The following is a 26,491-nucleotide window of genomic DNA, read 5'->3' on the forward strand; positions in this document are numbered from 1 at the left end:
TTTATATTGCTTTGTTAAAGGCTGTGTTATAAACCTGACGAAAAAGATCATAAAGTTATGGGGAAATGAATAGTGAACTCCGCTTCTCTAAAATACTCTAGCGTTTCCTTTCCATTTCCATGTTCCTCTGGACACTGCCAATGGCCCGTCAGCCACAACCACACTGATCGTACCCTCACTGCTCCCTCTGCAAAGCTGGTCAACGAATTCCCACCAGAAGCAAACTGTCCAGGACACACCTGAGATCCTGCCGATGCTGATGTCCTTGGGGCAAAGCCATCCTACCTCCATACTTGCCCTCACATGCTCTCGACTTATCTCAGCTTTTTATCTTTATCTGCCTTAGACTCAGGTATATACAGGAGTCAGCATTGAAAAAGCTCGCTAACATCTGTTCAAAGTTACATTTCTTTGACATCCATAATTATGACCTTTGTCAGCAAATCATTTAAGCATGAAATTAATTTTGAAAATAAGTAATTCCACTGACTTTACCTGGATTGCTCATATGTTTAAAGTTAAAAGAACACTTAAGTACTTTGCTGTATACAGACCTATTTCTGACAGAGTGTAAAATGTTTCCAGTTGCAGAAAAACAGCCAGTAGTCACATACCGTTCCACTCTCCAACTCAGATTTAATCTTACAGGGGTTTTGTTTCATTTACACAATAGTAAGCCTACTTTCCTCTAAGACCCACATGCTGCAATTAACTTTAAAGGAATTTATATGTGCATACATTACTGTCCCTTGCACGACAGAAGTGCATCAGTATTATTGATGTAATGCACACCAGTACAGTCAGCTGCTCTGAAGGGTGGTTTATTTTGCAGCTGATCGATGATTTGCTGATTCTGGAAATCTCTCCATATGACAAGTGTTTCTAAAACAGTTAAGGTACTACAGAGCTTAAGGTTCTCAAGAGTGCAATCATATTTTGCAACTAAATCATAGTAAGAAATGTACTTGCAACATAAGCTCGCTAGCAGGTTTTCTATGATTGACAAATTGAATTCACGGCAAATAATTTTGTTTTTGCAATTACAAATGTGCAACGCCTGAAAATTAATCACTAAAGTATTTAATGAATAAGTACAAAAGTAAACTTAACAGCTGGAAACCATAGAGAAGATTTTAAAACCTACACTGTGCAGTTAGGTGCTAGTAACTCTTCCAGAAATAACTTACAACATCTTGCTCAACACATATGAACACATCTTGCTGAGTCTAAATATTAGAAAACACCAAACTGACATTAAATATTTCCATAGATAACAGATGCTTTAACACATCAGTCCCCACTTGGGGTTGCCTAATGCATCTGAATCATGTTTTGAAATATAACTCAAGGTTTGGAAAAATCTCTAAGGTTTTCAATAAATGGAGTTTAATGTCAAGACTACTCAAAGCAGCTGTTTCTACTAACCATGGAAAATCACATCCAGTTTTTTTTTGCATGACCCAATGCAGAAATTATGTAATTTAGGGGTCCCATCCACCTCCACCCCCACCCTTCTCCAAGGAATAACATGCTTTACATGAAACTACAGTAAAATAACAGCACACATATCAGAGCTTCATATGTGTTGTCACTTATTATTCAAGAAAAGATGTTTGTGTTTAGTGCTCTACTTCTACCTAAAGCATGCTGATTCAATGGCTACTCCAATGCTCAGCATCAGTGCTTTCAAGATATTTGAGCTGCATATTTCATGCCAACATCAGGAAGATGGAGCAGGCTGGAGGAGACAGGGTCTGTATGCACATCTGCTGGTCCTCTCTGCAGCCTTGGAGACTCATGGGCAGGAGCTGCAGCGTGGAAACATTGCTCCCTTCTCCAGGTATGCAATGACCTTCTCACACCTCTGGAGTCCATGATCTACCTTAGGTCCAATCTGGCCTGCTGCCACCAGCCCTTATTCCCCATCCTCTGCTCTGCAGAAATGCATTCTCTCATTTCTCTCCTGGACATTATTTTTCACTCCATGAACCTGCAAGACCCCCTGGAAGCAGCAATGCGTCCACACTGCTTGCTTCATGCCCCGAACACCTCACCTCTGCTGCCACTCGCCTCTCCATGCCAGTGACAACATGCCCGACGCCGTCATTACAGGCAGATGAAATGCAACCACCAATTTCCACAGACAAGCACAGAGGAGGCCTTGAGATTGTTTGCCCTGGGGCGCACAGATCAGTCGTGCAGACTGATGCACTGTGTTATTTACAGAAACAGGTAACAAATAGACCTACACACACACACCCCAAAGCAACTTCTGCACGGACTTGCAACGCTCAGACCATTATTTCTTCTGAAAATCAAAGTCAGTAATACAGGAGAAAAGGGAGCAATGATTTTGCAAAACCATGACCAGCTTTTTCTGTGGTTTGGGATCTATGAACTGCCTCATATGCTACGAATCCCAAACACAGGCAAGGCTAATTGTAGCATTTCACAATACTACCCAGAAGCTCCTGCTAAGATGAGGAACCTCATGTTGTTAACACCATACACAACTCTTCTAGAATGCAAATCTTCTGGTGGACACCCCACCATAGAGATAGGTAACTAGAAAATAATGATTGATAAATACTGTATTTCTTAAGAAGCAGATCTCAACACCTCCAAATGTGGTTAATCAGACAGATGCTCATAGAGTTAATTTACTGTACTTTCACGTCCTACTTTTAAAAGAGGTGGAGATTGCATCTTACAATTTTCTAAATCTGACTTTAGTACAGGTACAAGAGAGCTTGGTATGTTCAGCAAGGCTTGTATTAGCAGTTTTATGTTCTTTTAATCGCTGACATGGAATGTAAATAGTTTCCTCAATTGCTGCATACTTCCCATTCCTGAAGGAAGGCACACCCTTTGACAAAGATTAAGAGAATATAAAGTTAAATCCCTGTTTACTAAAGGAATTAAATCCTCCTCTAGTTACTGAAACAGAGCAACCTATGCATGGGGGATCTACATACCCTTCAAGGATAGGAAATGAACAACTAAGGAGCATTAAAAATAATGTAAAGAAAGCTCAAGATTTGGGCCTGATGTTGAATAATAAAGTGAACTGAATTTTATCACAGCTGGGTAATGTTAGGGTTCATCCAAATGACTGGAAATAAAAAGTATTTTGTGTTGGTTTACTACAGAGGAGTAAAGGGGTGCCCCGTCATTTTCCATTGAAGTTGTCTATCACCAGCCCAAGGCACCATGTACTGGGCCTCCCTTGGACATTTGCTTTCACATGCACATTCCTTCCTCTTAACACATAAAGCTGCACCACTTACTTCTATGGTCTCTCTACTACAGTAAAAAAAATACTTCTGCTGCTTTTATTTCACAGCAGGGAAACCTACAGAACACATAGAACCTTGCTAACATTTATCAAAAGTTTTCCCTAGGCTGAGAGTGATCTTTGGTTTTCCTTTTATAAGCAGCACGTAGTTGTCCTGAACTGGATTCCCACAATATATTCTTGAGATGCTCTTAGAGGAAAAGCAGTTGAACAGTTGAGAAGGTAGACTAAAACTTTGATGACTTTAGTTCTGCTTGTCATGGACTTCTGGAGAAATGACTTTATTTCTGTGTGGTTCTGTACCCCTTTGTGAAAAACCCTGCTGGGTTTCTGCCTGTGGGACCATCTCTACAGCAGCCCCTGGTATCCCTCTCTGAAAGCTTACGGACATGAGTGGGAGTTGTCAAGAGCACATGGAAGAAGGTGCAGTATTTACAGCCCACAAATAAGGGCTCAAGCTCAGCTTTGGTCATGGACCTCGTGAACAGTACAAACATCCCATCATCAGCCCCTTGCCAACAAACCCAGAGAGCTCCCGTTTAAAAGTCCAGCAGGGGTTAAGCCCAAATCATCTTGCCTGAGCAGATGCCGATGGCCACTGCATGGAGGCAATCATGGTTGCAGGCAGCGTCAGGAGGGATGAGTACTCCAAAAAAGGTTCAAAGACTGTAGGATTTTCCACATTACGGTAAATAAAAGGGCTTACCACAGGAAAGGAGGTCAAACCCAAATCAAATAAAAAGAATGATCAACAGGAAAACACTGAGAGGTAACGTCCATTTTCAGTCCCACATAAATGCAGACAACCATAGAGATTCTTGCTCTATAAGCAGTGTGCAAATACACACAATCCAAACTGGAACAAAACTCTCTTATTAGGGGCCTGTTCCATAAGAGACCAGTAGTAAACTTGGCCCCAGGTTACTTTTAAACCATCAATTTTAAAATTATAACCCTTCTCTGAGAACCTCCAGTACAAAGTGAACATGCAACAAGGGTACTTACTCGTTCCTCTCCAGACTGATGACTAGATGTTTACTTTCAGCTTGTATTACAAACTGCAGCAGTGCTGGGTGATTCTGAAAAAGGAAAACAGAGTTGGCTGAATCCAAACCCAGAGCCCATCTGGGTCCTGCTTGGGAGGAACAAGCAGCTACAAAGAGAAGTGTTTGTGGTGTAGCAGCTCTTTAGCCACAGCTTAGTGCGAAGGAACATCGAACAAACATCGAGAGGCAGCATGGTGCTGTAGGATTTCACACCCAGGTCTTCAAAACACCATGGTGCATCCTTAAGCAATTGCATCACTTCCAACTTTGCACATCAGAGACCATCTTGCCTGGGAAAATAAGCATAGTGATGCAGTACACATCAGTTCTGGGAGACATCTAATACAGTTTTGAACTTTCTCTTTTTCCTTCCCATATAATAGCAAAACTACATTAAACCCTAATATAATCTCTTATTAATGCTCAATCTTGCTGTACTATTTTTTGAAATGAGGTACAAGTAATCAGGTTTGGCCTTTGCATGACCATTTTCAGTTTAAGATATCCATGTTCAAAGCCAGTACCTCCTGCATTATGAGCAGACCTGCAGTACAGTGATCAGAGTCAGCAGGGCGGCTCTAACAGAAATGCTTTTTCCCTTAAGCCTGAGTATGCTAAATATTCATATGTAGAACAGCACATGTGATCTAACACAATCATGGAAACTAAACATAAAGTACAGTCATACTGAACTATTTTTTTTCCTATAAACAGCTAAATATTTTAATATGTATTTTAAACTTTTCCTAAAGAATAATTAAGTTTTAGCTTAAAAAAAAAGAATTGATGTTGGAGCAATTAGAAATATGGTCAACAGTATTATCAAGTATCTCTGTGAGAACAATAGACAAAGTATTTGTACATATACAAGTATTTAAGAGAATTTTCTAAACAAGACATCAACAGCAGAGCACACTGAAATCCCAGTTGCACTCCAGCATGGAGCAAGGATCAGAACATCTGGATTGCATTTTCAGCACCATCACGACTGCGTGCAATCTTCATATTGCTGTTCCCCTGATTATAAAACAACTTCTTTTTCATCTCAATCATCCAAAGGTAAATCCACTATTTTTTTGGAAGCTGTGAAAGAGCATCAGAAAGGTCTGGTGATCCATTCACCCTCGGAGGCAGGAGGGAGTGGAGGCTCAAACACTTGTTTGCAGAAAGGGGCAGCGCACCTATACAGGCTCTTGAAACTGTACTTCAAACGAGAAAGCACAGTTTACAATGTGCTAGTTACTCTTAATCCAAAAGACTGAACTCATATATATTTTAAGACTGTTTACACTTAACTTACATTTCATTAAACAAACTTACTGGATTGCGAGACAGTATTTCCTTGTTTTGAAATTCCGACAGTAGCTCAATAAATCAGTTGTTCCTCTGTACACTCAATATGCTTTTCTGAAGATTTATGTCAGCCAATTGCAGTACTGAAGCAGGATAATTTTAGGGTTATAGTATTTAATTGATTTATTGAGAAATGTGTCTGAATTTGTGATTGCTACAGTGGTGCCTTGATGGAGCCCCGGCTGTGTGACAGTCAGAGCACCCCGTCCATGAAATGCAATGATTTTTAAATTATTTGGAAAATTGTAGATGTTTATTAAGAAGTGAAATTATGAGGAGGCTGTCGTAGACTAAACAAAATTGTAATTTTGTTATAATAAAAAATAGCTGACAACTCCCCAGTGCTCTCAGACATTATTAAGCACAGATTGTGACTGAGATACCATTGCTTTCTTCTAAGTGTCCTGCCCCACCGCTTGTGCAAATTCAAACATGTTTTCCCTCTCCCCATGCAAAACAGCAACAATATTGAAATTCTGCATCTATGTGAACTTTGCAGAAACTAGATCCCACTAGAATGCTAAATAAATGCTTCAGACTATCCTTGGCATTCAGCAAACACATGGGAGTCATTTATTGGCATGAATATTTAGAAGTAGTGTTGATTACCACTTTAATATCAGTGCATTGGTTCCAAACCCTGTAAGATATACATACTATTGAGTTTTGAGAGAGTAAAATACAATTAATTACAATATAACACAGTAAATAATTAAGATACTGCAGTAGCACAAATGGATTCTTTTCAGCTAAAGGCCCGCTGTTAATATGTAAATGATAACTATGTTTATTCATTAGTTCACAGCGGTACTCATTTGACAGTCACTTGATGTCAGTAAGTTGTAAAGTTAAAAAAGCAGCTGCAGAATAAAACAGACTGTTACAAGACAAAAACATCTCAGAGAATTCCTAAAGCTGAAACTTATTATCGAGCACAATAATGTCCCCAGTTAGGATGCTGGACTGCTTTGCATGAGACCCAGGTTCAGATTCTTGCTTTACCATAGATTTTTCTTTCAAACAAATGGCTCACTTCCTTGTTTGCCATCTGGGAAGAGATGAAACTATACTTTTTCTTATTCTGAATGGCAGTCATAAGCATAAATATGGTAAAAATTACACACTGCTCAGGTGGTATGGTGACTTGAAACACAGAAGCACTTAAAATGATACATTTCTAATGTGAAAGAAAAATAAATATCATTTAGAAAGGGCGTTTTAGGTTTGTGGGTTTTTTTCCCCCCTTTTTTAATGTATACACTTGTGAAACGAACTCAGATCTTTTACTTTACTTTTTTTTGCAGTGGTGGTGGACTGTCCCCTGAAGTATTTGTACGGTTCTGCTACAAGACCTGAAAAGCTCATTTTGAATCTCATGAAGCACCATGATACTCTCCCCTTACAATCAATATTTTCAAAACTGAGTAGCAAGATGAAATGGGAATTACTATGAATACAGATATTAGATTGCTGTTTTATATTTTCTGTTTAAAATAATCAAAAAAACACATTGTGAGGGCACATACTCTTCTGCTCAGAACATTTCAGAAAGAACCACTTGTTATAAGCCTTTTTTAAGAGCCACAAAAAATAATTTCCATGCTGATACCACAACTTATTCCCACATTGATCCCTTTAAAATTATCAAATGTGAAAGTAAAGTGAACCTTACAAGAGTAGCATTATTTAAACCATAATAAATAATTTTGTATTGTTCTACCTTCTTTTCTCTACAGACTTATGTTTTCTACTCTTTCTACTCTTAAACTATGATTTGCTGCTTTCTTTTTGGCAGTGTTTTTTGCGGCATAAGAGAAGATTTCATCAATGCACACGAACTGTTCCCTGATATCCTAAGAGGCAGAACTGACTTCAGGATGATTGAAGTAGTACTCTCCGTAACTCTCCCCTCTTATTTAAAGGATTTACTTTCAAAATCTACATCAAATTGTATCAGCAGAAAAGGCAAAATATTTCCCCCATTACTTTGCTCCTTGCTTGTTTGCTTGCTGAGGGATGTTGGTTTGAACTGGCATCAGCGAAACTTAATATTCTGAAGGAAATTAGTGAAACTTAACAGTAAGTTAAGGCCAAGCAAGAATTCCCTCTGATAAAGCAGATTAAAAAATGAATAAAACACTACTTGAACAACTGGAAGTTGGTGAAACAGTAGCCTATTTCTGAGTCAGAGAAGTTCTCTTGTTTTCTTACAATGGAATTAAAATTACTATGCACTAGTAAGACTAGTTAAATTAGTGCATGTTTTTTAAGTACTATTAATTTTTTCCCCTTTTAAATCACATTGACCTCCAGATCTTGACATAGAAAAAGAAAAGAAAGGATGGTTTGGGGATTAAGGGCTTCCCCTGTGAACCTGGAGATGGTGTTGGGAGCCCAGCTCTGCCACAGACTTGTATCTTGGCTGGGACAACTGTATTTCATTGTGGGAAACAGCAAAACCCTCCAGCTGAGCCAACCTGTTACACCTCAACTCTTTTTGTGCTTCACTTACCATTTCTACCTCTCTCCTCCAACTTGCCTCTGTAAAATGGATATGGCAATAGTTTTCATCTTCCTTTGTCTACTTAGCACATAAAATGTTTTAAAGGCATGCTTCCTAAACACAGAGGTGAGCAAATAGGCAGGCATCAACGCATTACAAGAACAGTGGCTCAAAAGTAGCAATAACACTTTTCTTCCTGTAGTTGCTCATGTTTTATCACATCACCATGAATACCAAGACAGAGTCTCAGTAGCAGATTTTGAACTCCTCATCCTTTCAGGGACTACTTAATAATAATAATAATAATAATAACAATAACAATAATAATGTTTTTATGCCTGAAATACTAGTAGCTGTCCATTTGGAGTAGATTTGTTCACATTGGTGGGATGCCCATTCTGGAATTTGAATACAAAGTAGTTGTCACTGAGCATATTTTTCTGCACAGTAATCTAGGAAAAAGTCTTAAGCATTGCTGGATCATCTCTTCCCTTGGGCTGTGGAGTTGGCACGTACTGTGATCACACTGTGCTGGTGAGCTTTTCCCTTGATACTGACTGTTGAGATTGGGATAGAACACTTCAAGTCATTGCTTATTACATTTGAAGAGACAGAAAACTGATGAAATGGACAGTCCTAATGCATATATCTTTGCAACTTCCTCTCTAGAAAAGATAAAGGATTTTATTGGATTAAGATACATGAGTTAGACCAGCATGTACAACTTCAAATAAAAAAATATTCTAGCAATTACATAATAGAAATAAAAGGAAATATCTATAGACAAGGGAAAGAGTGTAAATAAACTCAAAACAGCAGCATTAATTCATTTGGAAAGAAAAATGCATTTTCAACTGTATCAGATGTCCAAATCCAGTATTTGAGAATAGAGATCAGCACAAGAAATAGAAAAAAAAGGGATCATTTTGCTTCTCTGGTTTCAAAGTTTTAAATTATATCCTAACATGGTAGACTGAAATAGGCAGGATTGTTTAATCCAACAAAGTGGTTTCCAGTCCCTCCAGAGCTGCTATTAACTTCGCTAAAGCCAACCTTGCAACAGGGTCAACTTTGCGTGTGCGATCAAGTTGATCTACACCCACAAAATGCTTGTCACATGCCAGGCCACAGTTTGCATGAACTGTCCTGACAGGTCACTGGTGGGACACTCCTAGTATGAAATGGGTCAAAATTGGCAAGATGGTAAGGAAACAAATAATTATAAGGAGAACTATCGATTGCAATTAGTTGTATGCAACAAGACTCCTGACATTCAACATGGAGCAAAAATAAAAACGCAGCAAAAACTCATAGACTGTCACATTTAATAATTAGTTGCCTGGGCTTTAGTTTGAAGTAAGAGAAATCACATCATCAGTGACAAGCAGAGGAGAAGAGATTCTGGAAGCCACTCCAGCCTTGCACAAAGCTTGTCATCGCTGTACCAGACCGTAGCAAAGTACAATTTTCCCATAGGATGCATAAAGAACATAGAAATGGAAGAGACAAGTGTCATTTATTTTGACCAGCCACTGCAAAGCCAGCCTGGCTCTGATATGTACGCAGTTGTGGATGGTAGCTTAACACAGTGTTATACAAGGCAGTTGGATGCAGAAGCAAATCAGTGTTTGTTTATAAAAACAGTGAGAGGAATAGTGAAGAGACATCGCCATAATGTGGAGAAACCAGAATACATTTCTGAAACTTCAGCATGTATTTAGAACGAAACTAAATTTCTGCTCATTCATGCAGAAATTACCTACTTGCAACTGGCCAAAGACAGCCAACGAGGACTGTTGCCTTTTGGTTACCTGGTTTCCCCAGCATTAACACACATCAAACCAGACTTGATGATGTGATAGTCAAAGTACTCTACCAGGGGATAACTTGGGAGTATTTTTTAATCCAGAATCTTAAACTCTGCAAAAACCGCCAATGTTTACTCTAAGGATAAGACCCTATGTACTTTCTCTTCTATGCTCTTGAAAACAGAAATTCTAACACAAAAAAGTGAGGGTCATAAGTTTATGTTATCTCTTAAGCATAGCTCTGGAAATGAAGGACTTTTGAGATATATCAGATAGTTACATTCCACAGAAATCTAGATGCTTTTTCTTGTATCTGAGGAGCTAACATAAGGAATTAGAAAATGCATGACTGAGGAAAGAGTACATTATTTCCAGTAGGGATAAATTCTATGCCTTTTTCTGCTATCTATATTAAAATACCTTTTTTTCCCCTTATTCATCACACATTGATGTCCTGTGTTGGTGCCTTCACAAGCTAAAAGGTATGTTTATAGGTATCAGATCTTTGGGCTGATACTACTCCTCTACTATCTGTAATACACAAAGAGGGAAAAGCTGGGACATCTATAAGAAATAAAGACACCTAGGGAATCTTACCATGATAACTGGAATTCAATCCAACAAATACAAGCTGTCTACAAAGTATATACATGTAAGATAATTACAATCGGCAACGAATACTATAAATTGCATGCATTGCTTTTAAATCAATAAGTATTTCTTCCTTTTCTTTTGGCTTTAGTTTAGAAGCGAACACAAGAGGCTATGTTTCTTGCAAACACCTCCAAAACCAAGTGATAGTTCATGCGGACATGAAAAGTATAAACATTTAATTCATATTGTTTTGCAAGTTCCTGAGGGCAGTGAATTCAGCTGTACTTTCCTTACTGTCAAATGACAAGCATGTATCCCTGTGGCTGTATATAATGAGTAGCAACAAAGAGAACAGAGTGTTTTGCAGTTGGTTTTTTTTTTAATGGCATAGCAAAGAATCACAGACCCTTAACAAATTGGCTGAGCCGCTCCAATAATGTAGGAAACCAAAGAACCAAAGTTTGTTCCCAACTTTAAAATAAAGTGATTCTTTGAAAACAGAATGATCATACTCTTTCTGGCTGACTGTACAAAGAGACGCAAGGTTCTTCTATCTGGAAAGCATAATTTCTAATCTATTTTTTTTTCTTTTCTTTTCTTTTCTTTTCTTTTCTTTTCTTTTCTTTTCTTTTCTTTTCTTTTCTTTTCTTTTCTTTTCTTTTCTTTTCTTTTCTTTTCTTTTCTTTTCTTTTCTTTTCTTTTCTTTTCTTTTCTTTTCTTTTCTTTTCTTTTCTTTTCTTTTTTCCCCTTTTTCTTACCTCCTTCTATAGCAAATCAGCCTGCTGCTTGGAGGTAGTCAGGCTTTTCCACCCTCTTCTTTTCCTGCTTCCTACACTGCTCTGCCCACCACAAGACACAGCAGAAACCATTGCACGTGAGGTCCCAAAGTAGGGACAAGGCAAAGGCAGCAGCTCTTCTGCCCCTTCCCTGGCTTCCTTACAGGAATAGAAAACCACACCATGGAGCTCATGTGACATGCATAAAACAGGAGCAACAGGACAACCTTGGGAATGACCCAAATTCAGCAGGCTTCTCTTCATAAGCTAAAAAGATTTTCAATTGAAATTTAAAAAAAATAAATGTTTAGGTGTGCTGCCTCTCTACCACTGGCAGTCCCAGCCTCTGGCCATCAGGTTATTTGGCAACATCTACTAAAGATTCTATGAATACCTATAAAGGGCTTTTTAAATGAACAGTTCCTTGCTCACTGTTGATGTCCCAAGATCCCTACCCAGAGTTAAAAATTCAAGCAAATAATGCTCAAGAAAGAGGAAACTGCTAAGTTAATTGTGCCAGACCAAAATCAATAAAACTACCCAGCACTAGCACACCGTTTCCTGGTTTCCATGCAGAAATACAACGGTAATGACTACTCTGGGAAAGGGAAAGCATGCTTACAATTTAGCTACATCCTTTTTGTAAGGTGTTCCTGGTTTACATTTTTTTTTTAAATTAAAGAATAACCTAGCTAAAACATGTTCAAAATGTCATAACATTATGGATCAAATATTTCAGGAGCAAATCCAAAATAACCAGTTTGATGTTTTAAAGAAATCTGCATCTTCTGAGGCTGAGTTGTTATGCTATGAACTTACTTGGTGTCAGTAAAAAGTCAGGCATGAAAGCTGAATCCAACATTTACACCATCTTTTCATTATCAGGCACTGAAGTTGCACTAAAACATTTATGTGCATTTGGCCACCTAAACAGGGATTAACAGAAAATTCACAACTTTATACATTAAAAAAGAAAAGTAAAATGCGTTCTTTCTTTCTTTTTAATTAAATCTCAGCAGAGCAAATAGGGCAGCCTTGGTTTTTAAAGCAACTATCCAATTATCTGCTGAACTATATTGGTTAAAAATAGGTCAAAATCAATACTCCCTTTTCAGGACAAACTTTGCAACAAAAATCTTTCAAAGATTACTAAAAGCAAGCTCAGAGAACAAACAGTGAATTATGAAAAAGGGGACTGGTGTTGCCAACACTTTGAAAAAGCCAGTCGGGAGCGAACTCCACTATCCTCTGTTTCAGGATGTGGTTTGGGAGAAGGATGCGTGCTGTAACACAACCCAGCCAATGCGAGGTATTGAAGCCCCTCCTGTAGCTTTGCAGCAGGATGGATGCAAACCAACATAAACCAACATTCGGTGTGTATTTATTACACTTCTCTGCGTGCCTGATGACCTACAAGGAGCCTGCTCCGCATCTGGGAGCGGGTGATTTGTTAGATTCATGAATCACAAAGGAAGAAAGAAAGGAAAATGCAACAACATATCGTTTTGACTGAATGGAAATGACTGCACCAAACTGTGAACTCAATTTTGTATTAAGAACAACTAATAAAAATAATTTTAAAAAAGTATGCTCTTAGCCAGCTCTCATTTATGGCAATGTATCCCAACCAGACCCCCGCCTAAGGTGCTCCCTGCCATCTCTTTGAAGGACTATCTATCTCCACAAAGCTATCTAAGGCCACCAAATTTTGTCATTCAGGTACTGACCTGACTTCATGGAGCACAGGACTTTCTACCCAGACCATCAGTACAATTGGTAGGTCCTCAGCTTGGAAGCAGGTAAAGAGCAGTAGTGCTTTTTAATCCAATTCTGATGGAGGGGTGTGTTGTTTGCTCTCACAACCCGTTCCCTAAACTGGCTGGAAAGACCATGCCCTGCCTGTCCTCTGACACACTGTGACCTCGCTGAAGAGGTCGGGCAGGAGGTTGATTGCATCTATGCAGATTTTAGCTTTTTGAAAGACCTGCAATTATAAAGTCTTTTTAATAGTAAAAAAAGACTTGTTCACTTGTTGAAGAGTCTGGTTAAAAGACTGGTTAAAAAAATAAATCCTCCCCTACATTGTTTTTCCTTACTGTGCTGCCCCAAAAGGTTAAAATAAAAATACCCACAGCCCCGTAAGTCTCTGGGGGAGTGTCTGCATTGTCTCAGATGCAGAAAAGGCAACTAGATACCACACAGCCTTGGAGGGCCAAGAAGCACATGGCAGCTCATCCTCCCGGTACCTGCTGCGCTGTCAGGTCTGCTCGTGGCAGTCTTTTGCTATCACCTCTGGACAATGATGGGTCACTCTGTTAGAGGGATGTTTAACACCTGAAAAGTTCAGGCCCAACATCAGAAATCTTTCCCTGACTCAAAAATGAACTAAAACCCGGCACAGGAATGAAATAACCTGGAATTTGCTCAAAGTAAACCCATAGTCATTATACAGTATTTACACTGTATGTACGAATCACAACTGTTCATTTTGCTATCAAACAGATGGGAGCAAAAATTACCTCATTGTTGGAATACATTATGTGCTGCTTAAACAATGCTTTGTGGAAGGCTGTGCAAAGAAAACAAACATGTCTGTTCTGTAGTAAAGTGTTACAAAACAAAACTTAATAGAGCTGGCAGCTAGGAAGCAATTGTAGTGGGTCTGGGTAGTAGTTACTGAACAGAACTCGTTGTAGACCGTCCTTTGCAATTTGGGTAATTATAATGTGAATGAACAGCTGTTGATATTTGCCAATTTAAAATGTACGTGAACTTCTTTGAGGACTATGCCATGTAGATTTAGTAGATCCCATTTGGGTTTAAAACTACGCATAGCTTTAAAAGTAAAATTTCTCCTCTTTGTAAGGACACTGGGGACTCTGACCTCCTTTTACTAGAAGTTTGATTACAACATCATATTCTTCCAATGTACTCAAAAAATCAAGGTCAAGCATGGACTGTGTCAAAGACTGACTAGTTACCCACTGCCAGTATATTTTATGCACCTTACTCCCTTTGTCCTGCCATATTTTCTGTGAGTATTCCCATCTAATAGCTCTACATTTTACCACCCAAACATCCACTGTGTTTTAACAGAGCTGGAGCTGAACAGTAAACCTGACCCTCTGTACAAACATCTCTTCTCTCCTTCTATGCACATAATTATTGCACCATACATTTGTGGGGAACCCAAAATGTGCTGTGCACTGTGGGGGATAAGAATTGTGATGATAATGACTTCTAAGTTCCCAATGATAAGAAATGACACGTCCTCCAGATTATACCTGAAAATGTTCTCCACAGTGGGAGTTGTCTGGCACGCTGAGGAGGGCACAAGCAGATAAGCTCCATGTATTACTCATGGTGCCTGTCTGCACAATGTATTTGTGTATGCTGGGGAAGCAGCAGATCAAGAGAACTGTGTGTATCAGGGCCAATAGCAAATTAAGTCCACTCTGAACTGTGCCCATTATAGACATTATCTGAGCCACCTGCCCACTCCTTACGTCCCTTCAGTGTCACCTACATCCTCAGAGCCTCCTGTGACTGCGACAGTCCCAGGATGGAGGTTTCTCCACATCCATACAGAAGGGTTACAAAGCTGTTGAAGAGCAAAAAAAAAACCATAGTCAGCCCCCTCCTAATATTTCCATGGTTCAGCTAACTAAAATGGAAAGAAATAATGAAAAATACAGTAGTAAGTGTGTCCACTGAGAAGCAAAATGAGATGGCCACCCATTTCACTGAACTGAAAGTCAACTCGGAATGCTTCAAGAAAGCCCATAAATTACTCTATCACTGAAAGAGGATTTCAGATGCTTTTTGTCTCCCGTCAATACAAATCTGGCTGGGCTCAGTAAGTTATATTAAATGCACATGTATCTCCTTCAAGCCACATTTCATGCTCTCCAAACATCTTTCTCTAAATTAGATCCTTTCATATTCCTTGAAAAGCTCAGTTCTTAATTAGGAAAGAGTTCTGATTTTCCATTTTCATTAATTCATTTGATTTCAAGATTTTGAAGCCAGAGTAATTGCAGCTAAATGAAACTTACTGAAAGGCAAAAAGATACAATCAGTTTCAGACAATGAGAAATTTAAGCATTTTTTTAATGCAAGTAAAGGGTAGGTCTGAATGTCCTGGCTAAACTGAATCCTTGACAATGCAACAATCTCCAGAGAAGCAATGATATATGTTTTGCTTCTCTGAATGAACTCGGAGGGTTGGCTAGATTAATGCTTAAATCACTTAATTATTTGGCTTAATTCACATGCTGTTCCTCACTTTCAGATCCCTCCCGCTCCCCTCCAATCACACTGCTCCACTGCACCAGGTCTGTGCCAAGATCTCTGAGCTCAGACTTTGTTCTCTCTAAACATCTTTTCATATTATGTGGCTCAGATTAAATCTTCTTCACTAATTTGTTATTGCAATCACAGATGTGCTTCTGGATTCAAGTTCCTTTTTGCATCATAAATACTGGAATGCAAACCAGAAGTGAGGAGTTGGTATCTAATTTCCACTCTTTCAAACTGTAATTTGTCTCTGATGATCTTTTGAAGATGACGAATGACTTGTACAAAGACAGATAAAATATTAATATTTTTTAAACTAATGGAAGGGGAGATTTCACCCCAGTCTTGGGCTACTCAAGATAACTTAACAAACTTTCCAAAGCTGTACTTCCAAGACACATGAATCATTTTTATATCCTGGAATGTGCCCTAAGAGAAAGAAGGATCTGAAGATTTCCTAGTAAAGCAAATGACATTGCAAACCTGTGGGCAGCATCTCACATTTTTCTACTTAATTAGAAAGAGACTTTACTTACAGATACCTCATCTATACATTTACATTCTCATAGAAAATAAATGACACAAAGTAGTGTGGAAAGCTCAGAAAACTTATCTAAGAAAGTACTCCCTAGAACAAAAACATATGTTTTATTCTGAATGATACCCAGAGATTTAAAGTATTAATGACCAGCATATTTCTTGCCACAAAGGCAAAGACAAAACACAGATGAAAATGACATTACCATTGATATATACACAAAAACCTGTAAACAAAATGTATCTATTAATTATAAAATACATTTAAAAAGATATCTAACTAGATTATAGAAGGCCAATATGCATCTAATTCCTCCTGTAGATAATTTACTTATTTTCAATTGCTAACTGAGCTTATAGAAAATCTGTTTCATTTCTTATTACTCATAGGTTCAATAAGAATAAGCTATAAAATGATATTTCTAGAACAAGCTCTCTCATGACATATTAGATAAACTTGTGGGTCTAAAAAATAACCCCTGTATCGAGGTTATATAAATTGATATTAAAGCTCAGCAAAGATCTGCTTTACACTAAATCATCTAGAAATAGCACACCCTTTCTCCATTGAAGGGCATGAGGTAAATAACTGAAGAGGAGGTAAAAACAGATAATCAATTACTTCAGTTGGCTTCAGGGTTAGTGCTGAAATTTTCAGCCCCTTAGAGAAAAAGCAAAAATCAATATAGCACAGTATTTTGAGATAACAAAGAAAGAAACATTTCAAAGGCATTTGCAGCATGTGATAAAAATATAAAGAAAAGTCCGTTGTCACCTTCAGCTGCTCTACCACACAGCGTAAATGAAAAAAAAATTCCTGTTTCTTTGCTGAACTGACTGCACAGGGTTAGAAAACAGAAAAATGAAAATTCTGCAGAAGCCTCGTAAAACGTTTCAATTACCCAACCTCAGTCTCATGGACCAATGCAGCAAAACAGAACGAACAAGAATATTTTTCAGTTCAGCCAGTGGATGTTGGAGTCCAGTACCAATAGGGACTGTGGGAAAATAGACCTGACAGTAGCTTTGAAATTATGGAAGAAAGCAGCAGTTGTTCGTGCAGCTAAAAGATGAGGAGCAAGTGGAGTTATATGCTGCAAACTCTTTTTTAATTGTTCTTTATGTAACTGGACCTCTTTCCAAGATCTGCCTGTGCAAAACCCAGGCTACCAGAGCATCCCATCATGGGAGAAGACTGTCTATCTGCCTTTCTGGACAGCTTTCAGTTGCCTTTATGTTAATATATCGTTTAAGCATGTATTTACAATGTTTCCTCCTCTTCTTGTCACTCCATTATTTGTATGAGTCCTGCTCTATTTTGCCTGCCTGCTCCAATACCAGAAGCCAGTGAATTAGCACAGGTAAGAAAGAATAATAAAGATTGTCTGAGGCAAGTCTATTTTATGCGGTTTTGCCTGAGCACATACAGTAAATCTCTGACAACACACTGATTTAAACGTTTGTGATAGTCTCAAATTCTCTGTTTCTTATTTCAGTTTCAGAGATTTTTTTTTTTCCCTCAGGATTAAACCCCAATAGAAATTTAAGTACAACCGTTTCCCCAGGGATAGGCTATGATACACAGAGTATTTAGGTATTTGCACTAGATGAATTGTGTGCCATATGATGTTGAATTTCCATCAGCTTTGGAGATCTATTGTCTTCTGAGGGAAAATTCTCACTTTTAGACACAGAGGAGCCTTCCTTTTAGACCTAGAACTACAAACAACTATCCTTTGTAGCAAAAAAAAAAAAAAAAAAAGGAAAGATAAAATGAAAACAGAAAAATCATATTTTCCAGCTTAGCTTTGGGAAGAGTTGGTAACCACAGAAGAGATATATTACTGAGGAGCACTGGGTGAAAAAAATCTGTTGAACACCTGAAAATTTCTAACAATAGGCCAACCACAGCATTATCTGCCCCAAACACGCCACGCTCTGCATCCCGTCTAATTCCTTCATAGCTACTGACACAAAACTGCAGAAAAGATATTGAAAGGAGAAAAAAAAGACTCACAACCAGCTCTGGACTGAACATGTTTTCATTCAGATGATCCTTCAAAAAAAAAAAAACAAACCAAAACCCATCACCATGTCTCTGTTCACTGCTAATTAAAAATAAGACGGCTCTGCAACACAGCCCATGTGATCTACCAGGACTTTACAACCCGAATGTCCCAGAATGTGTTTTGAATTACTTCATGCTTATTGTAAACAGTTGAAATTGTCATCTCAGGATTTGGTCTATTTATGATGCACTGCAGTTAAATCGCCTCCTCCCTTCCCCCTTCCTGAAAATCTTTTGAAGCTTTGATGCTTCTCAGAGTAACAGATGACACAGATACGAGTCTGCTGCTGCCACCCAACATTGTTTATGGCATTATACTCCCAGAGAGCCATCGAAGGGCCTTTGGTGAAGCCTGATTATTTCTGTGTAACAAGTTTTCCATAAAATCCAGAAAGATATACAGAAGAGACTTCACTCAGCTTTCAAAAGATTAATCTCCCCATGCAAGTTTTGTTTACAATATTTTATAGCATATACTTTGGAAAGAGGCAATAAGGAAAGTGCTACTACAGGACACAGTCAACAGTCCACATGCACACTGTATTTTTTCATAACCTGTCTCAACAGAATGGCTTATACATCTCTTTCTTGAACCTCCAAAATTCCTCAAAGAAAGGATTTCCTCAGGCTGCCTACTACTGTTTTCTAAAACTATCTTGCATGTTCATAAGAGCCTCTATCACTGTTGCAACTGAGCACCTATGAGGCAGAGATGTGCCACTATCTCCATTTACAGATGAGCAACTACAGCACGGAGAAGGTAATTGATTTGTCCATGATTACATGGGAACTCTGCAGCACAACACAAATTTAACAAGTCCCTCCAGAGCCATAACTACTTCTTCCCTAAACCAAACCTCTTCAGGTTATAAATATCCCAACCTCCATGGCATCCTGATCCACCTCTGTGATTTCAGTGTCCATCCTTGAATTAATAATAAAATTTAAAAGAACAAACAAAAGGCTCAACTTCTGCTAGGGCATTTTCTCTTCACGCAGTTGAGACAGGATTATAGTTAATGTTTTAGTTGTCTATGTATTATTTAGAGTCTGGTTCTAAGTTGTGCAAAACTAATAATTAGATGAGAAAGAAAAGCTATGGGGCAATAAAGTCTTCATCCTAGGCAAGAAACGGAAGTGTTCCCTATGAAGTTTTAGGAATTTAAAACCTCAGAAAAATCCAAATTTTATTCTTTGAAATGTAGAGATGGCAAAAGTTTGCAAAGCAGGTTTTTATAAAGGAGAAAGAGTGGTCTCCGCTTTACATCAAATCATAGAAAATGTGGCTTATGGAACCTCAGAAGTTCCTGTCCCATGTCAGGATCAACTATACTTCTCTCATTAGCAGCTGTTTCTCTGGCTTTTCTGAAAATCAAGTGCACTCTGAGAGACTTCAAAGCTTCCTTTCCTCTCTCTATATATGTAAATACATCCTTTTCTCATTATCTTCATTACTGAGCTCTTACGTGCTGCCTTGTAAGGCTGTTCTTCTTGTCCCTACTAGACGGGGAGCATATCTAACAGTGACATAGAAACTAATTATTCCCTCTTACTTTCCTGCAGCCATACATATTGGAAGATTTCTCATGTCTTCGCCCAGCTTCTTCCTCTCTAGACCAGTCATAGCTCTTTGGTCCTCACCACGGGCCATGGTTTCAGACCTCCAACCATTCCCTGCACTCCTTCCTGTGTTCTCCCCAAGTGACCTATCTCTCTCTTTTATTTTAATGGCTGTTCTCCTTCTTGGTAATTATTCAGTGCGGATCTACTATGAAACACGTACGGTCTCCAGGGCTGCCGTCTCCTGTGAGATTCAATGCCCTAGTGGTCTGATCCACAGCCTCCCACCTACACTTATAAGTACTCCAACCACTAGATTATTAATGAGCAGGTTTGCACCCCACTGTTGCTCTTGAGCCATTCAACACTCTTTTTTTCAGACAGCAAGAAGTCCAACCTTTCATTGAGGTATGCACCTAAACTACTGAATTACCACTCCTTTACAGCCCTTCACAAAAAAAAAAAAAGGGCCTTAATGCTGCACCGTGTTGCATATTTAAATGAATTCAACCACATGAGCGTATGAAACTTTGCCTGTTAAAACATGACATATTGCACCAGACTTCTGGTTCTTGTACTCCTGAGTCATATAAGTTAGCAGAATGCAAAGAGGAAGGCTTCTGGAAAGGTTCATTAGTGTCTCTATAAATAGCAAGTGTTTGCCAGATATGGGTACCACTATGTTGTATCGCAAAGTGTCAGCGAACACAGTATGTTTAGAGCAGGACTTTGAAGTACAGGAGCAAGCCAGAGTCTTCTGGCAGGTTTAAAAGTATATATAAACTTTTTGGAAATTTTCATCCAGCCTCATCAACATGTAAATAGGGAAGGGCTCTGCAGGGGTTCCCCCTACTGTGCTGATTTCCTGACATGATGAGGGAAGGAGCGTTTTAGAGCCATATCACAAAGCTTAAATGAGAAGTCTTGCTCACCAGAAGACCGAAGTTTCAGAAGGGAACTCAGATGGACAACTCCTCGAGGTGCACAAGAAAATAACATTTGAGGACTGAATAGATTGGTTACACTTAGACAAAGAATTAGGAAGAGCAAAGATGCCACGTGTGTACTCATCCCCTGAAGGACTCCTGAGCAACTGACTCTGAACTGCCTTAGCTGAGGGATGCTGCATTATTCCTTCAGACAACAGTTATTTGCTTTTACATAGAGACTCTGTTTTTAAAGAAGCCTAAATTTCATGATACATTTGATAAAGAAGGTATATCAGCTGCCCCCCCAAAACAACACAATCAAATTTTAGTTCGCAAATCAAAATTCACAGATAAGAATACCTTGCACACACAAACTTTACCTTAGGCTAAATACATGGGACAAGTTATTTCTTCTCCATATGTCAAGGCTGTGATGGTGACATTGCATCAACAGACAAGATACAGCTCCCTAAAATTGAAGAAGCAAATTTGCACATTCCGAGAGATGCAAAGCAATGATTTTGTGGGATAGGTAAAGACAGCAATAAATTGCCATATGACTTTATTTTATGCTGAATAAATTTCTCACTAGCTCACGGTAGACTGTCAGGTGCCAGACAACACACCAAAAGAACAGATCATGAAAGTAATTTCACTATTGTTCTTGAGGAACTTTTGAAACTCTCACTGCTATGACAAGAAAATATACACATATAATAATACAAAAATATAGAATGTAAAAATGTAAAATGGCACAGTGGCTGCTGAAAAAACAAAGCATGCCGCAGTATTTCCAATTCATTTGGCTTGATTGTGATGGCTAATGTGAGAATTCACATTCAGTGAATTCCTCCTTCCCTCATCATGTCAGGAAATCAGCACAGTAGGGGGAACCCCTGCAGAGCCCTTCCCTATTTACATGTTGATGAGGCTGGATGAAAATTTCCAAAAAGTCTATATATACTTTTAAACCTGCCAGAAGACTCTGGCTTGCTCCTGTACTTCAAAGTCCTGCTCTAAGTAAATAATATACCTTGGTGGGACACAGCTTTGTGTTTTACCAGTGATATATTGATTTGTGTTTCACTGAGAAAGGTAAAGATTTTGCTGGAAAACAAACCAACATTGCCTTTGAAGACTTCAAGCAGAGACTGGACTCTTCAGTGTTTAGTAATGAAGGCTGTGAATAATTTTTTTATATTTCTGTGCAAAAAAAAAAAATTCAATCTCCCTTTGCTACCTACCCAAAATTATTAGAATTATAGGAAATATAGTTCAGCTTTAACACACAATAATGGGGGAGCCCCACAAGACACTTATTTCATATACATCAGCCAAAATGTCTGTAGCAGCTGATCCTGTTGCAATTTTTAAGCTCTTTAATGATGACACAGATAATATCCACACATTCAATGACTGAATACTGCTTTTATTTCTCTTACAAGATGCTTTTTTTTTCACTGCCTAGTTCTAAAATGAGAACAACTCTATCTACATATATGAAGTTCATGACATTGGCAAGTATGTTACAAGGACACACTGATAAGCTCTCTGCTTCTAAATGTAATTCTTTCCTAATAACATGTCCTAGAGAAGCAGAAACATTGATAGGAATTTCACTCAACGGTATATATCTTCCCTCTCAACTACTTGATTTTATGATTTGATTTCAACACACAATCTTGCTGTAACCTCATTCAGTCACTTTTTCCTCACATACTGTTGCAAAAAATTTTCAAACCATGATTTAAGAGCTGAATCCTGAGACAAGGTTGGAAACAGAGTATCTGTATGTATGTATAGATATAGATGATATAGATAGCAATATAGATATCGATACACCTACTATATTGATACAGATACAGATATACCTACTGGGAAATTCAGCAATGCGGTGGGAGGCCTCAGGAATCTTTTTTAAAGAAATGGCTCAAATCTAGCTGCCATTCTCTCCATCTCAAACACACAGATTTGGAGCAATTGCTAAATATTAATTCTGTGAAGGCTGAAATTAGAGTTGATTTCAAGTCTACACATAGACATTTCTTTTTAAGTTAGTTAATAAAAGATGTATGGAAATGTGTTAAAACTAATAAATTCAATTTAAAAAAAAAATTGATGCTTGATGATTAAATTCCATATCTGAGAGCAGTTAAAATGTACACATGAAAGAAAAATACATAATACACTAAAATATTATTTCTCAAAATGTTCCTTAAAATAAAGTGTTTTCACGTCAATGTTAATCTCCCTCAAAGAAAGGTGATCGTGCTAAACTTGGAATGATTTATATGGCTTATCATACACTATAAAAATCTCAATTAATGTTCTTCATAGTACTTACAAGCTGCTCTTAAATTGCCTCCAAGATTGTAACAGTGAAAATCCTTGTACGCAGCATTACAAACACTCCTCCTCTTTAATTCTTTGAGAACTAAAATCTTGAAAATATTTGTTCCCTTGTTCTGACAATGCATGCAAGATTTATCTACACATGCGAGACATCCCTCTTTCCCCCAGAACAGCAAATCCTTGCTCCCTAAAAGTTGTATAGCAAGTGTACGAATACAAATAACAATCTGAAAAGGCCACTACCAAAATCAAACTGATGTCCCATGGCTTGGATTAAACTTTTTTCCCATTTTATAGATGGAAAAGGGCAAGACAATAAAAGGGGACATGCTTGACTGTACAAAGCAAACAATTTAGGTTTCCATCTTAAAAAAACCCCAACTGTTTCTATCTGTATCTTAAATTTGCTCTCTGCGACTTGCAGTGTTCCCAGGCTCTTGATGCTTGGTCTCCGTAGAGTAGCGGTTTCCTTTCCTCTCTCCCTCCTATGGGGATCCTGGGAAACAACCACTTTGGTCTGGAGGGCTCCCACAGATCGCAGTTTAAACCAATCCAACCCTATTCCCTTTTTTCCTTTATAATCAACATACCATGGCAGTAAGCAATTCTGCACTAAACTTGCAATGAAAAAAGGAGGTCAATATTTTGAAATATCTTTTTGTTGCAGTTGAAGCCTTTTAGAACCAGAAATGCTAAAGTAATAAATAAAAATTCAATAAAGTATGAAATATAGTACTTTATGTTTAATTATGAGCATTTAAATTGATTTTAACTTCTCTCTGCAGTGTGTACTTTTGGGGTTTGGTTTTGTTTTTTACATATGCCACTCATTCACAGTAATTTACATGCCTCAGTGTATCTCAATAGCTACTTCACTAACAAACATGGCATCTCTTGGCAATAAAAGGTTAAAATTCACTTTGCCCTCTGACTATAACAGAAATACCTTTGCAAGCTAATGACTGTAACAGGCTGGTCTGTTCCCAAATAAACATTCTAGGGGTTTCCTGAGGTGTTGTTTTGTTTTGTCTTTTCTTTTTTCAATCCCATCTTTTTAATTGAGGGAAAAGAATTTGGAGGGCACAGCCAGCTTAGATGCTATTTCAGTCAAAAATGTGTGTATGTTGTCTTTTTATACACTTTTTAAACTGAAAAAATACATTTACACAACTTCTGGATATTCATTTTATAGAAAAAAAAAATCTTTAAAGCTTATCCAACTCATCTGCTCCTGCCAGCTTTCTTTGCCAACTCTTTCTTAGTAATGCCAGTAAATGCCAAAAAAAGTCTGGTTTAAACAATGTTTCTGTCTGTTGAAACCAAGAGAAAGGCAATTTCTGTTGGAGATACTCAATTTAGGGATCCGTCTTTTTCTTCTGCTGCTGAAAACGCACCCTGACCGTGTCAGCATAGGCAGAAGGGAGTGTGCAATGTTAAAACAGTAATATGCTAGAAGTTGCTTTAAGGACAAAATTACACAGTTCCTCTTACTGGCTTTTCCCGCAACAGATTCATTTCCAGAAACTCCCCTCTCCTTTGAAAAAGGAAGATTCAGTATCTGCCAAGGAAACGGTCCTTTTTGGGGCAGGGATACTATGGCTGTTTAGATTAACACATCTAAGAGCTTTTGTCTCATCATCACTTGCCAGGAGTTCAAGCAGACCTCCTTCAGCAGCATTTCTTTTTCAGTACAAGATGTACTTAATGTGAAAACATCTAGGGAAAGATGATGGAATGGGTGAAACTAAAGTAAATAATGTCATCTGAGAGACACCAGTGTAGGATTTCATCCAAGATTGCTGCCCAAAGGAGCCTGCCATCTCCAACACTCACACAAATGAAGTGTGCCGGAAAACAGCATCCACCAGCATGCAAAAATTAGGCATCTCAATGAAGATCTGATCCTCCCCTAGCTAGGCAGCAGCTTTGACTAGAAACATTTGCTCCTGTGCCCGTTTAAGTGGTCTCAGGTAACAAATACAATTCTCCTGAATATTAAAATTATCTATAGGCTTCACTTTAAACACATAATGCTAAATGCTGCCTCCTCAGAAGGAGGCAAATCACTCCAGACAGTGACGACTGGCTGGGAAGGGTTTGGCAGGTTCACCCCAAAAAGACCATTTTTGTGCAGGGCTTCTGAAGCGCTCCTCAAAGGATGCGGTCAGTGGAGAGAGAAGGAGCAAACAAGGAGATGAACCCTGCCAAGAAACCGCCCAGTAGCTCCTGGTGGAGGGAGATGGCCAGAAGAGGAAGGGGGAACAACTTCATTCAGCAGAAGCAAAATAAAGTTGATCCTAAGGCAGGAGACACAGTAAGGGCAAAGGAATGAGGGCTAAGAGCACTTCATTTCCTGAGAGTGACTCAAACTTCAGAGGAAACAACATATTAGCATCCTGGGACTTGGGGCAGAGGATGAAAAGGCAATGACAAAGTCAGAGCGAGATCTAAATGGAGCTTAATGCATTCTGGTTTGCTGAGGAGCAACAAGAGGCAACAAGACCCCTCCTTGGATTCAGTCAAAGCGACTGTGTGTGCTGTATCAGGGTGAGCAAACACGTACTTCAGTGCCACCAGTATCACTAGCAGATTTATCGTTATACTGACCAGAAATATCGCATGCACATCTTTGCAGGACAGGGATGAGATCAAGTCCAGTAAAATGCCTGCAGACTTTGGCAGCACCCCCACCACGCACACACATCATACAAATGGAAATGCATCGCACAAATTATCACCAAATGCATTTCGTCTCCAGTCTCACTAAGCTTCATCACTCCATCGTGTCTACAATGCTGTAAATTGCAATAATTTTGTTAAATTAAGCTTTGAAAGCTCAATTATACTTTAAAACTGTGTCCTTGAGGAAAGGCAGTGCGTAAAAGGGACACACAATTTCCTCAAGATAGAAATTGAACACAAACTTTCTGCTACGATATCAAAATAATACAGATCATTTTTACCTCATCTACACAAGCTTTTCAAAAATACTTGGCAGATTTTTTGGCAGTCATTTTATTTCTAGAAAAATAGCAACACTGAAATTCTTTTATTGTCAAGATATTATTACTGCATTTAAAGAAGGCTTATTATCAATCCTAATTATTTTTTTCTTATCAAGCTTTAAACTGCATATAAGCTCTATGATTTCTCGTTACAATTCTGAGAAATGAGAAATACTCCTATAGAAGAGGTAAATCAACTGGGGTTTGAGTAAATCATATTGAAATAGAATTATAATTCAACAACAAAGGCATCAGGCTTGTTAACAATAGGACTCAGTGGATCGACCAGCTAAATTTACTTCTTCATCCCTAAAATATACACTGAGTACAATTCAATTTACTATGGCTTCCTGAGATAAGGGTCTTCAT

At 38.4% G+C, this 26,491-nt stretch overlaps 1 protein-coding gene across 1 annotated transcript in view; it reads right to left on the bottom strand.

Annotated features, from left to right (window-relative positions):
* The window catches only part of ADAM12 (ADAM metallopeptidase domain 12), a 187,246-nt gene that overhangs the window by 133,090 nt on the left and 27,665 nt on the right, over nucleotides 1-26,491 (bottom strand). Inside the window, exon 3 of the mRNA XM_076338142.1 lies at nucleotides 4,301-4,374. Within this exon, the coding sequence (XP_076194257.1) occupies nucleotides 4,301-4,374 (74 nt within the window). The remainder of the gene's footprint in view (nucleotides 1-4,300; nucleotides 4,375-26,491) is intronic.

Source organism: Aptenodytes patagonicus, chromosome 5 (assembly GCF_965638725.1).
Source record: "Aptenodytes patagonicus chromosome 5, bAptPat1.pri.cur, whole genome shotgun sequence".
NCBI lineage: Eukaryota > Metazoa > Chordata > Aves > Sphenisciformes > Spheniscidae > Aptenodytes > Aptenodytes patagonicus.